Source organism: Musa acuminata, chromosome BXJ1-6 (assembly GCF_036884655.1).
Source record: "Musa acuminata AAA Group cultivar baxijiao chromosome BXJ1-6, Cavendish_Baxijiao_AAA, whole genome shotgun sequence".
NCBI classification, from domain to species: Eukaryota; Viridiplantae; Streptophyta; class Magnoliopsida; order Zingiberales; family Musaceae; genus Musa; species Musa acuminata.
The window spans coordinates 30445914-30458110 of record NC_088332.1 but is presented as its reverse complement, the minus strand read 5'-3'; the positions used below and the strand labels follow the sequence as shown (position 1 = coordinate 30458110).

The 12197-nt window shown below is 36.1% G+C and overlaps 1 protein-coding gene across 1 annotated transcript in view; it reads left to right on the top strand.

Annotated features, from left to right (window-relative positions):
- Positions 1-1728: 1728 nt before the first annotated feature.
- Positions 1729-12197, top strand: part of LOC103988692 (uncharacterized) — a 29349-nt gene continuing 18880 nt past the window's right edge. The window contains exons 1-10 of the mRNA XM_009407302.3: positions 1729-2121; positions 2227-2311; positions 3173-3212; positions 3306-3554; positions 5433-5532; positions 5610-5684; positions 7213-7311; positions 7524-7640; positions 7724-7839; positions 7944-8043. Coding sequence (XP_009405577.2) covers positions 1990-2121; positions 2227-2311; positions 3173-3212; positions 3306-3554; positions 5433-5532; positions 5610-5684; positions 7213-7311; positions 7524-7640; positions 7724-7839; positions 7944-8043 — 1113 coding nt within the window. The 5' untranslated portion in view covers positions 1729-1989. The remainder of the gene's footprint in view (positions 2122-2226; positions 2312-3172; positions 3213-3305; positions 3555-5432; positions 5533-5609; positions 5685-7212; positions 7312-7523; positions 7641-7723; positions 7840-7943; positions 8044-12197) is intronic.

The following is a 12197-nucleotide window of genomic DNA, read 5'->3' as shown; positions in this document are numbered from 1 at the left end:
TCATGATCTCCTCATAATCCAAGGACATCATAATATATTCATCATCCAATATAAAGTAAGAAAATATCATAATAAATATTAACAAAAAAGATTATGTAACGTTTTCATACGTGTCATCACTCGTTTACGTGATTAACTTACAAGGCACCTATAACCAACAGATTTTATGATCATAACTTTTTGTGATCCATCAACAATAGTCCATAAGACCACTCGTATAGGCAAGAAAATCTTAATCACTTGCAAATGGACAACTAGGATTGACGGGATAAACAAAATAGATTAAATCATCTAGTGAAAGATGATAACACAAACAAATCTAAACTTTTACAATATAAAATATTTGATTTAAAAATAATAGATTTTGATACTTATTATAAGTGTAAAATTATAATAATGATATTATACAGAATAATTTTAATGATAGAATATGAAATCAAATAATAATAAGTCAATATTAGAATACTTGATATCATTTAAAAAATATTATTTGATTCATAAAATATAATTTGTAATTTAATTTATAGAATATAATAATAATAATATCTATTTGTAAAATCTAACTAAATTTATCTTCCAGATCATATGGTATCATATGTAATTCCTATAAGATTTTATGTATATTGATAGGTAAGAGTAAATGATCTCAGATAAATAATTAAGAAAATTCTTTCAAACTATCTCCTAAGAATCATTCTTTTGATTAATTGATAATTATAATTAAAATTTAATCAAGATTATAATATTCCTTATCTAACTAAACTAAAAAAAGAAAACGCGAAACCCTTTCGATCACTGCTTTCCCCACTTGAGCTGTCCATCCCCAACAGCGGCTGCTCTTACGAGCTCCCTTCGCTGTTGCCTTGTCGCTGGGGCAATACGAGCCGCCACGTGCGTGGACCAGTTCGGTCATGCATAAACATTTCATCTGCTGCAGGTGATGCTCGCTCTCTCAGCATATGCTAGATGTACGGACAAAGGATTGTATCAATGGCTAGCGAGCATGAAAGTTGGGAGGGGTTTTGCTGCTTCAGAGTTCCTTCTTATTGGTATTATAACGTACCTTTTATCTACGAATTCTTTGGAGCCCCCACCAAACTTGTATAAATTTTCGTGTCAAAGATATAGACATGCTTTATAATTCGACGTCAGTGCACGAGAATCGACTGAAATGAGAGTGCTTATTTTCCACTTGCCCATTGCATGTAATGCTTCCCATTCTCCCGTCTCTTCATTTGATTGGCCATTTTGTCTTAAGAGCTTCGTATACAAGATGGTTGCCAATTGAAAGGTAATATTTTTCAGAGTAATGATCCTGCTATTTATCCTCGTAGGTTCTTTATAGCGTATGAATTAAAGTTATATTTATATCAGTACAAATATTTACAACCTCCGGATGTCACTGTAAGAATATAAATCAATAAATTTGAGATGTTGGCATCGTGTTAAGAGGGGTCCGATTTCGAGATTGGCACACGTGTAATACCCATGGATGACGGGATTACCTTCTCACTGGGCGGGTCGACTCTATTGGTTACACGGAGGGCTCCATTTGGGGCTTTAAGGTGCTGACAAAGATCTTATGCGGTTGATTCGAGTGGCTGTAAGAACATGTCTCGTACATACTAAAAAAAAAATAGATCAAGAAAAAAAAATCAAAATCATTGTAACGATTACATATTTTCATATTTTTGTCTACGCCAATTGCACTATACTATTTTAACCCTCCACCCACTGTGGCCGAAATGGGCTCTGCGTTTGGTCCAACATATGTTAGCCCAACTTTAAAACTTCAAAACCAAGGAAGCCGTCCCCCATTCGCCTCGAGCCCGAGATCCTGCCTCCGATCTTCAGTGATGGCGATCTCCCACCGAGCCCTTTCTTCCCCGATCCAAGATCTAAGGCTGTGAGTTCTACATCTCGGATCTGGCGTTCTTTCCCCTCCTTGATTCATAGGGCGAGATCGGTGGGAGAAAGAGGGGGTGAAAGATGCTCCGGTTGCGCGCCTTCCGCCAGACGAACGGCAAGATCGTCAAGATCCAGCTTCACCCGACCCATCCCTGGCTTGTCACCTCTGACGATTCCGATCATGTCTCCGTCTGGGATTGGGAACACCGCCAGGTCCAAGAATCTCGACTCTGCCCTCTTTCTTCTTTTGGGAGTGGAATCTGACTGTTTTCTAGGGTTTATGGCGGATCTTGATGTCTTTGGTCTTGTTCTTGACAGGTGATCTATGAACTGAAGGCAGGCGGCGTCGACGAGCGGCGGTTGGTCGGGACGAAGCTGGAGAAGCTCGCCGAAGGAGAAACTGGTACGCAAAAGGACTTTGTTCTGTTCATGCATTAGTTTGATTTAGGTGGATGCTTAAATTTTCGTTATTGGATTAATGATTGTCGGCTCGCATGACAAGTATGGGCTAATTCGAGTGGCAGTCTTAGTTTTCTCGAGTCTATCAGTTTTAGTTATATTGAAATATTAGTTATTCCAGTGAAATCAGAGTTCCTCTCCCTGAGTTGAGTTCAGGTGTTGCACCTTGGATCACTATCACATGAGGTGTCTCAATATGCCAAGCCAGCCAATGCCTATTTGTATTAGGAACCTTGCAGTAGGCTGGCTTGTTTGGGATATATATTGATGTTGAAAAACTTGTTCAAGAAATTATATATCTAACAGATACTTCAATAGTTCATTTTTTTTTCCCATGATGATTTCAATATCCAAGCACGCTAATTGAACTTTCTTTTTACACTGGCTCACTGATAGCAAGTTAACAATCTGTCCTTCACATTTATCAGCTAATATATGTACAAGGTTGGATATGTACCAATAGGCATAGTTGTATATGTCACCATTCAGGCTGGAGAAAACAAATATATGTTATTTAGACCTTGTTCAGGTGGCAGAGTCCTTGAAGAAGAGTGAAGTGGATTAGCTTTTACTCAAGCATATTGGATCTAGATCATTAATAATCGTAAAGATGTGGCACGTAGTAGTTGTAGAGTGTTTTTCAGTGTTATTTCTGTTCCATTAAGTAATTCTGATGGCAATGATTTTTAGAGTACGGTTGCTTTCCTGTTCTGTTCAGAAACTAGACTGATCTTTTTAAATTATCAATTATTTGCACTCGTGGATATTTGTTTTTTTCTAAGGTCTACCTTCATTATGCTGACAGAGCCAAAAGGAAAACCTACAGAGGCTATACGTGGAGGAAGGTAATTAAATTTATTGGATTTTAACTTTCTTCTGTTTACTTTTTCTTGGCCTTTCACAAACTTTACAGAAACTTAAAATTGCAATCACTTTAGTGTGAAGCAAGTTGGTTTCTATGATGATGATGTGCGATACTGGCAACACTGGCGCAATCGTTCTGCAGCTGCTGAAGCCCCATCTGCTGCCAATCAGCATTCCTCTGCTTTTAGTTCACCTGTACCATCCACTAGAGGAAGACATTTTCTCGTCATTTGCTGTGAGAACAAAGCCATATTTTTGGATTTGGTAACTATGCGAGGCCGTGATGTTCCTAAACAAGAGCTTGATAACAGATCTCTTCTATGGTATGACATACTGTTCCTACCCTCTTCATTGGATTACAGATGCATCAGAACTATATTTCCTATGGACTGTTATGCATCTGCTTAGAGCAGGTTTCTTGTTTTTGAATAAGTGCATTTAAGCATAATATACACAGGTCTTTTTTTGTATCCTTCTGCATAAATAAATACATTTTTTTTTCACTTTCTCTATGTTGAATATGTAATTTGGTTCCAAATGATAATGCAGATTGCTGGGTCAGAAGAAAATTTTACTTAATTATAGTTTCTTTTTAAAATGTAATGAGAAAAAGGTGCGACATAAGCAATTTTCTACGTGTTATTAGGACTTGATAAACAAGTCTTTGTAAACCTTTGAGTCTCAATCGTCTTTATTGACATGCTTAAGTCTAATGATTTCAGACTATTATTTGTTTGGTCTAATTATTTAGGTTTTGGTGACTTTAATGTCAAAAAGGTGATATTTGTTGAAAGAAATGTTGTATGCCTTACATGACTTAGACCTCTCGATAAACCTTCAGTAACAAATACAAAATAAAAAGGATATTAAAATAAAATGAAGCATTAAGAAAGAAAACGTATCTACAAAAAAAAGAAAAGGATATAGAGAAGATGTATGGATAATTTTCTCATGTCACTCCCTTTCTGAAGTAGTGGAAGTGCAAGAGCATATTTCTAGGGTCGAAAAAGGGCTGGGCCAAATTGTGTTTGAGTTTGTATGTCATTTCTTGGTTGGAACAATAAAAGTTGGGCATCCTATCTGGTTTTAATCATTGCTTTTCAGTGGCTAGTAAGTTTAAGTTTTTCTTTTTTTGTGAGGTTCTCTTGAGACGTATTCCTTCTATTTCTTTTTGCTTAACAATATCCCAATGCCTATAGCTGAGTTGGTAGAGGAAATTGTTGCTGATTCCTTTAGCATTCAACTTGGGTATTCCTATTACATTTACTGTCTAGAACAAGGTTTGTCGCAAGGATTACAATTTTGAATAATACCGCCCGTACCGGGCGGTATGTACCGGTCTGTCAGTAGACTGGTACACGGACTGCTTGCTATCGAGCGGTATTATATATATATATATATATTTATATATAATATAAATATGCGACGTCGCCTCTTTCTCTCTAGCGGGAAAAGGCAACGTCGTCGAAAAAGGTGACGCGATGTCGCCTCGGCAACGTCGTCGAAAAAGGTGACGCGACGTCGCCTCGGTGATGTCGCCTCGCCTGGGGAGAGGAGAGAGGTGATGTTGCTGAAGCGACATCATCGAATTATATATATATATATATATATATATATATATATATATATATATATATATATATATATATATATATATATATACCGAACGGTATATCGCTCGGTATATCGTACCGTACCGTATCGAGCGAATGTCGAAACTCCGGTACGGTACAATATTTCAATCCTTGGTTCGTCGGATTGCAGTGTACTGTCCAGTGCGAGCGGTATGTACTAGTCTAATAGGGGACTGGTATAGGCAGTACATATTGGTTTGACGATATGATCTACCATACCACATGTCAGTACGTAGGTATGGTTTGGTATGTATCGTACCAACAGCCGGTCAGTATACTAATACAGACCGGTAAGGCGAACCATGGTCAAGAATATTACTTTTAAAGTTACTCTTTTACTAAGTTGTTGCCTTTTTTTTTGAGAATATTGGTCTAAATGTTGGTGTCTTACTAAGGTTATGCCTTCCCATAGCATTACATTTTATTATGTCAAGTTAATCCACCCAGAAAACAAAGAAGAAAGAAAGTGATGCATTAAGCTGAGTTTTGGTGCTCATATTCATCATTGACCTTTTTTGGTTTAACTGTATCTATAGAGAAGCATCTTGACGTTGTATTTCTCTACAGTATGGAATTTCTATCCAGATCTGCTACTGGCGATGGCCCACTTGTTGCTTTTGGTGGATCAGATGGTGTAATAAGAGTTCTGTCAATGATAACATGGAAGGTTTTGACTTCTACACTATGCCATAATATTTTTTTCCTTCACTACTAGAACATGTCAGCTAGAGTTTCTCTTTACAGCTCATCCGTAGGTATACTGGTGGCCATAAAGGATCGATCACTTGCTTGATGACATTTGTGGCATCTAGTGGTGAGGTAATATCTTTTGTGTTCTATTTTATTTCACTTTTTTTTATTTGAAATTTATGTTTCTGTCTTAAATTCCTATTGGTGATTTTACAAATTTATTTGTTCACTAAATGACATGACTATGGTCCTCCATAGATAGCAAGAAATGATAACAACTTTGAGCTGTTTTCTTTTGTGCTTTTAAGCTCTGTTCCCTTTTAAGATTTTGTACAAGTTACTTTTATTGCATCAGGAGTAACAATTCTCAAAGCAGAAAAATGTTTGCTTATTTGTCATAAACCAGATTTCATTGCTGGATTTGTAAGGGTAAACTGATATACAATGTGGGGATTGGAGATCAAGGTTTACCGTGCTGTGGTGTATCACTCGGTATGGGCAGTACATACCGGTCCAATAGAGGACTGATAGGGGCAGTACAAATTAGTCTGTTGGAATATCCCACCGTACCGTATATCAATAGATTGGTATGTACCATAACAATGGTTGGTCGATATACCGGTATGGACCAATAAGACGAACAATGCTGGAGATAATTAAGTTTTATTAGCAGTTTAATATCTATGATAATGAATGGATAAATATTATAATATTGTTATTTTCTTGTTTTGGTTGGTACTTGAGTGATTAGATTCTGTACTATGTGGGTTGTTGTCTTCAATGAGAACTTTGAACTTCGATATCAAAAGATATGAGAGGAATAAAACCAAATGCAGATCAAAACACTAATTGCACCAGAATTTTGGCAAAGATTTCTAAAAAGTATTATTATTGTGTATGCATTGAGCCTACAACATTGCAAAACAATCCAAAATAGTCAAGAAAATTTCATTTCTCAGTACCTTTAAAGTACATGTGAACCATGTGATGGAGTTGCAAGGATCTGTTATTATTTTGGCTTATCCAAATTTGCATATAGATTGGTGTATTGAGTTATTATGTATGAGAACATTAATGGACTTTAAAGATGTTCAAAACTCTAAAATGGTTGCCATTTCCTGCCTTCTTATCTAAGGACCACACAGTATCTCTGCCTATTCTGAGTGGTTATCATGGTTGATCTAGGGAGAGAAAAAAATGCATGTTTGATGCATGATCAACTAATATAGGTTGGTTACTTTTCTTTCTGACATTGATCAGAAATGCTGCCAGTATGCAGCTAGCCTGAAAGATTCTGGTAGGTATGAGACTTAGAATGTGACAGGCATTGTTAAGAAAACCACCACACCTCATGTTGGAAAATCAGCTCAAGCCCTGGTAAGTGTATATGATAAATGCTCAGTATGTTATGTGGCAATCCTTGGTTACTTCAACATTTGACAAACCCAGTGGTAGAAAGTTAAAGAAAAAAAGAAGAAAAAAAACTAGATGCTACATGTCTGATCTCATGGACGCGAGTCTGTGAAGATAAATGTGGGAGGCATTTATCTGCATTAAGAAATAAGTTCATTAAGAAAAATCATTTGGTTCTTCATGTATGTCCATGTTGTTGTGCCTTTTATGTGGACTGTCATGTAATTTTAGTCTGCATTTTCAGGCATTCTTAGTTTCTGGGGCAAGTGATGGTTTGCTTATATTATGGAGCGCAGACCACATCCATGATTCACGGGAACTTGTGCCCAAGCTTAGTTTAAAGGTAACTCATCTTCTTTTCCTTTTTCCTTTTCTATTGGTGGTGGTTTTATTAAAAAAAGAAAACTTTGTTTTCTTTATCTGGTTCATATTTCTCGATTTATCCCTTTGTTTCCTTCCGGTTGAAGGATATGTCATTATTCTATATCTAAATTACAATGGAACAAATATTGTATAGTTTAGACTGAGTAAACTTTAGGCAATTACCTCTGTAAGGCACATGATGGAGGGGTAGTGGCTGTTGAGCTTTCAAGGGTGATGGGAAGTGCACCACAACTCATTACTATTGGTGCTGATAAAACTTTAGCTATATGGGACACTATATCATTCAAGGTATCGTATTTTGACCTGATGCTCATATACCATTGTAAGTATCTCTCCGTCTCTGTTGCAGTAATACTCTAAATTTTATACAGGAACTTAGGCGAATAAAACCAGTTCCAAAACTTGCTTGTCACAGTGTGGCATCTTGGTGCCATCCCCGAGCCCCAAACCTTGATATTCTTACTTGTGTTAAAGATTCTCATATCTGGTATGCATCCCCTCTTTGTTTAAGTTTGATCCATTATGCATTTTTTATCTTAAATCAGCATATGTCATGGTGCATTATGGTTTCTTTTGGCTTTAAAATGACAGGGCTATTGAGCATCCAACTTATTCGGCTTTGACAAGGCCATTGTGTGAATTGTCATCACTTGTTCCTCCTCAAGTTCTTGCACCTAATAAGAAACTGAGGGTACGCCATTAGGTTTCTAATGATTAAATGATTGGACATATATATTGTATTGTGATAGGGGTGCCTATTTTGTTTGTCATTTGTATTTATTTGACATTGCAGCTTATAACTACAAGGATGTTTTTGTTACAGCCAATTACATGTCACCTTCATTGCCTGATTAAAAAGGTTCAATTTGGCCAAGTACCTGTTAGTACCTGTGAGAAAATGGAGCAGAAACCTCTCTTTCAAATGTTAAATATTGATTGATGATGCCTTTATGTTCTGATGAACCTGTCTTCATGAGAGGTGCTAATGATATGACAGTAGATTGCTGTACCAATCATGAAGGTGCAATCAAGTCGAAACTATATGAACATGATAAAATCTTAGGCTACATTAGGGTACATCTTGCAATTTTTTAGCGAATTTATAAACTTTTGAAATTCAGTAAACCACCCAGATTGATGATCACTTGCAAGCATGGATCTAAGGGCGTTGTGTTGAATCTGTTGTTTTTTGATGACTACTTGATTGTTTATTTTGAGTTTCACTATGAGATCGATTGTAGGTGACTTCCTAAATACTTCATTGAGGTATAAAGGACATTTCAGGCTCTGATAGGTAGTTATCAGAACTGAACGGGAAGCGACCTGGTCAAGTCTTAGGTCACTGGGTTACTGGCAGAATCGGTGGGTCAACTGGTCAGACCACATGTTAATTAAAAATATTTTAAAATATATTAAATAATTTAAAATTATATATATAGATATAAAATATTAAAACTAATTAAAAAAGTTATATGAAAAATGATAAAAATGATAACTAACATTATGAACCTAAATGTTGGTGGTAATTACACTAAATTGGTTTGGTTTTAATTTATTTCTCACAACAACCCTAATTTCATGGTTAATGTAAATGCCCTCTTAAACAAATAATAAAAAATAATTAAGGGTTTACATAACACGGTCGGTTCATGCTGGTTATCCAAAGGCCATCTGGGTCAATTGGTTCATTCCAGTTTTTCAACACATCCGATCCAATAATTGAATTGGATTGGTTAATGGTTCGATTCTCAGTTTTTCTGGTCATAGTGGGATAACTAGGGCTCTAATCCTGCCTTTAACCTACTTGGTCGTGTCTAAACTTGGCCTCACTTATTGGTCCTGTTTTTGCCTAAATCCATGCTGCAATGCTTTTTTGAGGCTCAGGCATGGTCACCTAAGTTCAAATTAGCTGTATTAAAAATTAAATAATAATTAGTGTGAAGTGAGATCTGATCCATAGTCGTAGTGTCAAAATTTTAGCCCACCTAATAACTGTGCTCTTGTTTCTTTTAAGTTTTAATATTAGATTTATATGTAAAATCAGATATATATATATATATATATATATGTATAATAAACATATATGTAAATTACAAAAAAAAATGTGATACATCACCTAATAGGAAACTGGTATTCCCACACATATATCTGGACTTTTGAGATATAATAGGAAACTGGTTTTCCCATAAGGAACAACCTAAAGAACTGGGTATAAATTTGTAATGCTTTAATGAAAAAAAACAAATATGTAAAGTGATTTTTTGGCTTTTATTATCTGCAACATCTCTCCTCTGCAGGGTACTTTCCGATTATAATGATCAGATAGATTAGGACGTACTGAAGCAAACCCCTATGTGATGTGCAGAAGATCATATCATTTTGTTAATGCTAGTGCAGGCTTCAGAAGCATATGAGAAGGCCTGACATAAACTTTGACTAGGATTTAGTTTTCTTGCCCAAGCTTGGTTGGCCAAATAATTTTATTGCTCATGCCTGTCCATTTGCTTACCAGACCATTGGTTTCGGGCAGGAAGCCTGGCTTGTGGAGAGGACTACTTGGTTCATTTCAGAATTCTGTCTCCCTTCTCCTTGGATAGTGAAGCTGAGGGTCACTTGTGGCTTCAGTTTTGTGTTATGGTTTCCTTTTTGGCTATCTATTGGTAACTTAAAGTGAGCCATAAGACTTTCTTTTGGCAGGATGACAAAGGTTGAAATGGACTAAGAGGACTTCTAGCTGGTCCTTCTTTTCCCTGCTTAATCAGCCTCTTCAATGCTAAATCTGCTCTCTTCATTTGTCTTTTTGAATTTAACTTATTCTAAAAAATTTTGTCTATAATCTGTTCCTCACTTTTCTCCCTTGCTCCATGCCTTTCCTCATTTAGTTTTTCTTTTTATTTTAGTTTTGTACTTTTGGAAATTTTGAAGTATTCTTATTGTTTCTTAATAAAATAAAAATTCATAGGCCTCACCAGTCTTTTGCTTAAAGAATTATTAGGTAATCTAGGTTTTCTGGTTAATTCATTGGTTAGTGGTAGTTAGAATATTTTGAAGGTGTGTGACTAGCATTGGCAGATTTGGATTTGTATATATTCACTCATGGTATTTCATCATCGAACCAATTGGTTAGATTTATTTTGTCTTATTTTTTTAATTTTGTTGTGCATTGAAAATTCACAGGTTTCGTTTGCTGTTAAAGGAGGGTCAAATGTATTGTGTTTTGTATTTCATTTTAGTGGGTGTTGGAACCAATTGATTGGGAACAAATTTTGTTCTATTGGAGTTGATATAGGAATCATAAACATGGTAGAATCGAGGCCATTGTTTTTTAGAGGTTATCATTGTCTGACCTCTCCTAAAACAACTCTACTTCTGTTAGAAGGAAGGTGCTAACCAAGGTTTTTAATTTCGAATGATATCGCTCGTACCGGGCGGTACGTACCGGTTCGCCAGTAGACCGGTACACGGACCGCTCGCTATCGGGTGGTACCGTCGATTGGGGCTGTTTTCGCCCTGTTATCATCCTAAATCGGGCGATGATCGAGGGAGAAGAAAGAAGAGGGAGAAGGGGAAGAAAGAAAAGGGAGAAGAAGAGAATCTGGAGATCGGCGCCGCTCTCTCTCCTCGTTTGTCGATGACTTCTCATCTGTGCGGGGAGAAGAATCCTCGATGACGCGGGGAGAAGAGAGGCGATATCGCCTTTGCGAAAATGATTTTCTTATATATATATATATATATATATATATATATATATATATATATATATATATATGTCACCTCATTTTTGTAGGACATCGCCTCAGCGACATCACCTCGTGTGGATAGAAGAGAGGCGACGGTGCAGAAAACGATTATATATATACATATATATATATATATATACATATATATATTGAGCGGTATATCGAAATATATTGCTCGGTATATAGTATCGTACCGTACCAAGCGAATCTCGAAACTCCGGTACGGTATAAAATTTTAATTCTTGGTACTAACAATATGACTAATCTATCTGTCAGCTATTTTTTTCTTTTAAAGCATTCTTAGTTGGAACAAAACAGAGACGATCACATTGTGAGTTTTACAATGACATAATTTTGTATGGTAGCTGGCTCGTCGCTTTTCCCTTTAATCTTCTTTTTCTTGTAATCCCATCTTCTACAATTGGTTCTTATTACATATTGCGGTTCAGTTCAGGAGCAGGTTGTCTCATCAATGCCAGTGTCTCAATTTTTAGTGATCACAAATGGATTTAAATTGGGTTGTCAAGTGCTGTTAAAGTTCCCTTGTTGTAAATGCTTATCAAGTTGGGAAGGCCAATTTAAGGCAATGATGAAATCTTTTTAATGCAATGAAGAAAAATTTTGTTGGCTGAGAGTATGAGATTTTTCTAGACTCTTAAATATGGACTTCATAAAATAGTCAGAGGCAGGCTGCTCAAGTTGAAACAGTAGATATTGGCTTGGAATAGCATGGATCAAGTAGCAGAACTTTTATTATAGGTTTGGAATGATCTTTTCATTTGCAATATTCTCCATATAACTGATATTTTCATACGTGTACCTTGTGATTGTAAATTACAATTTACAAATATATGCATATTTTTTAGCAAAAGCAAAATGCTGAATCCGTCAAGATTATTGAAATACCTGATAGTAGTATTTGGTTTGGTATGCAGTTTTTCAAGTTTAGTTAACCTGGAAGTTTACTTGCTTATATTTCTCTGGCTTTCATGAAGAAATATTTCAGAATCTTGATAAATAGCCTGGAAATATTTCTCTAGCTTGTGTTTGCATAGGAAATGGAACCTTTATTTGGTCGTCTTGGTGGAGTATGCCTGAAACAAGG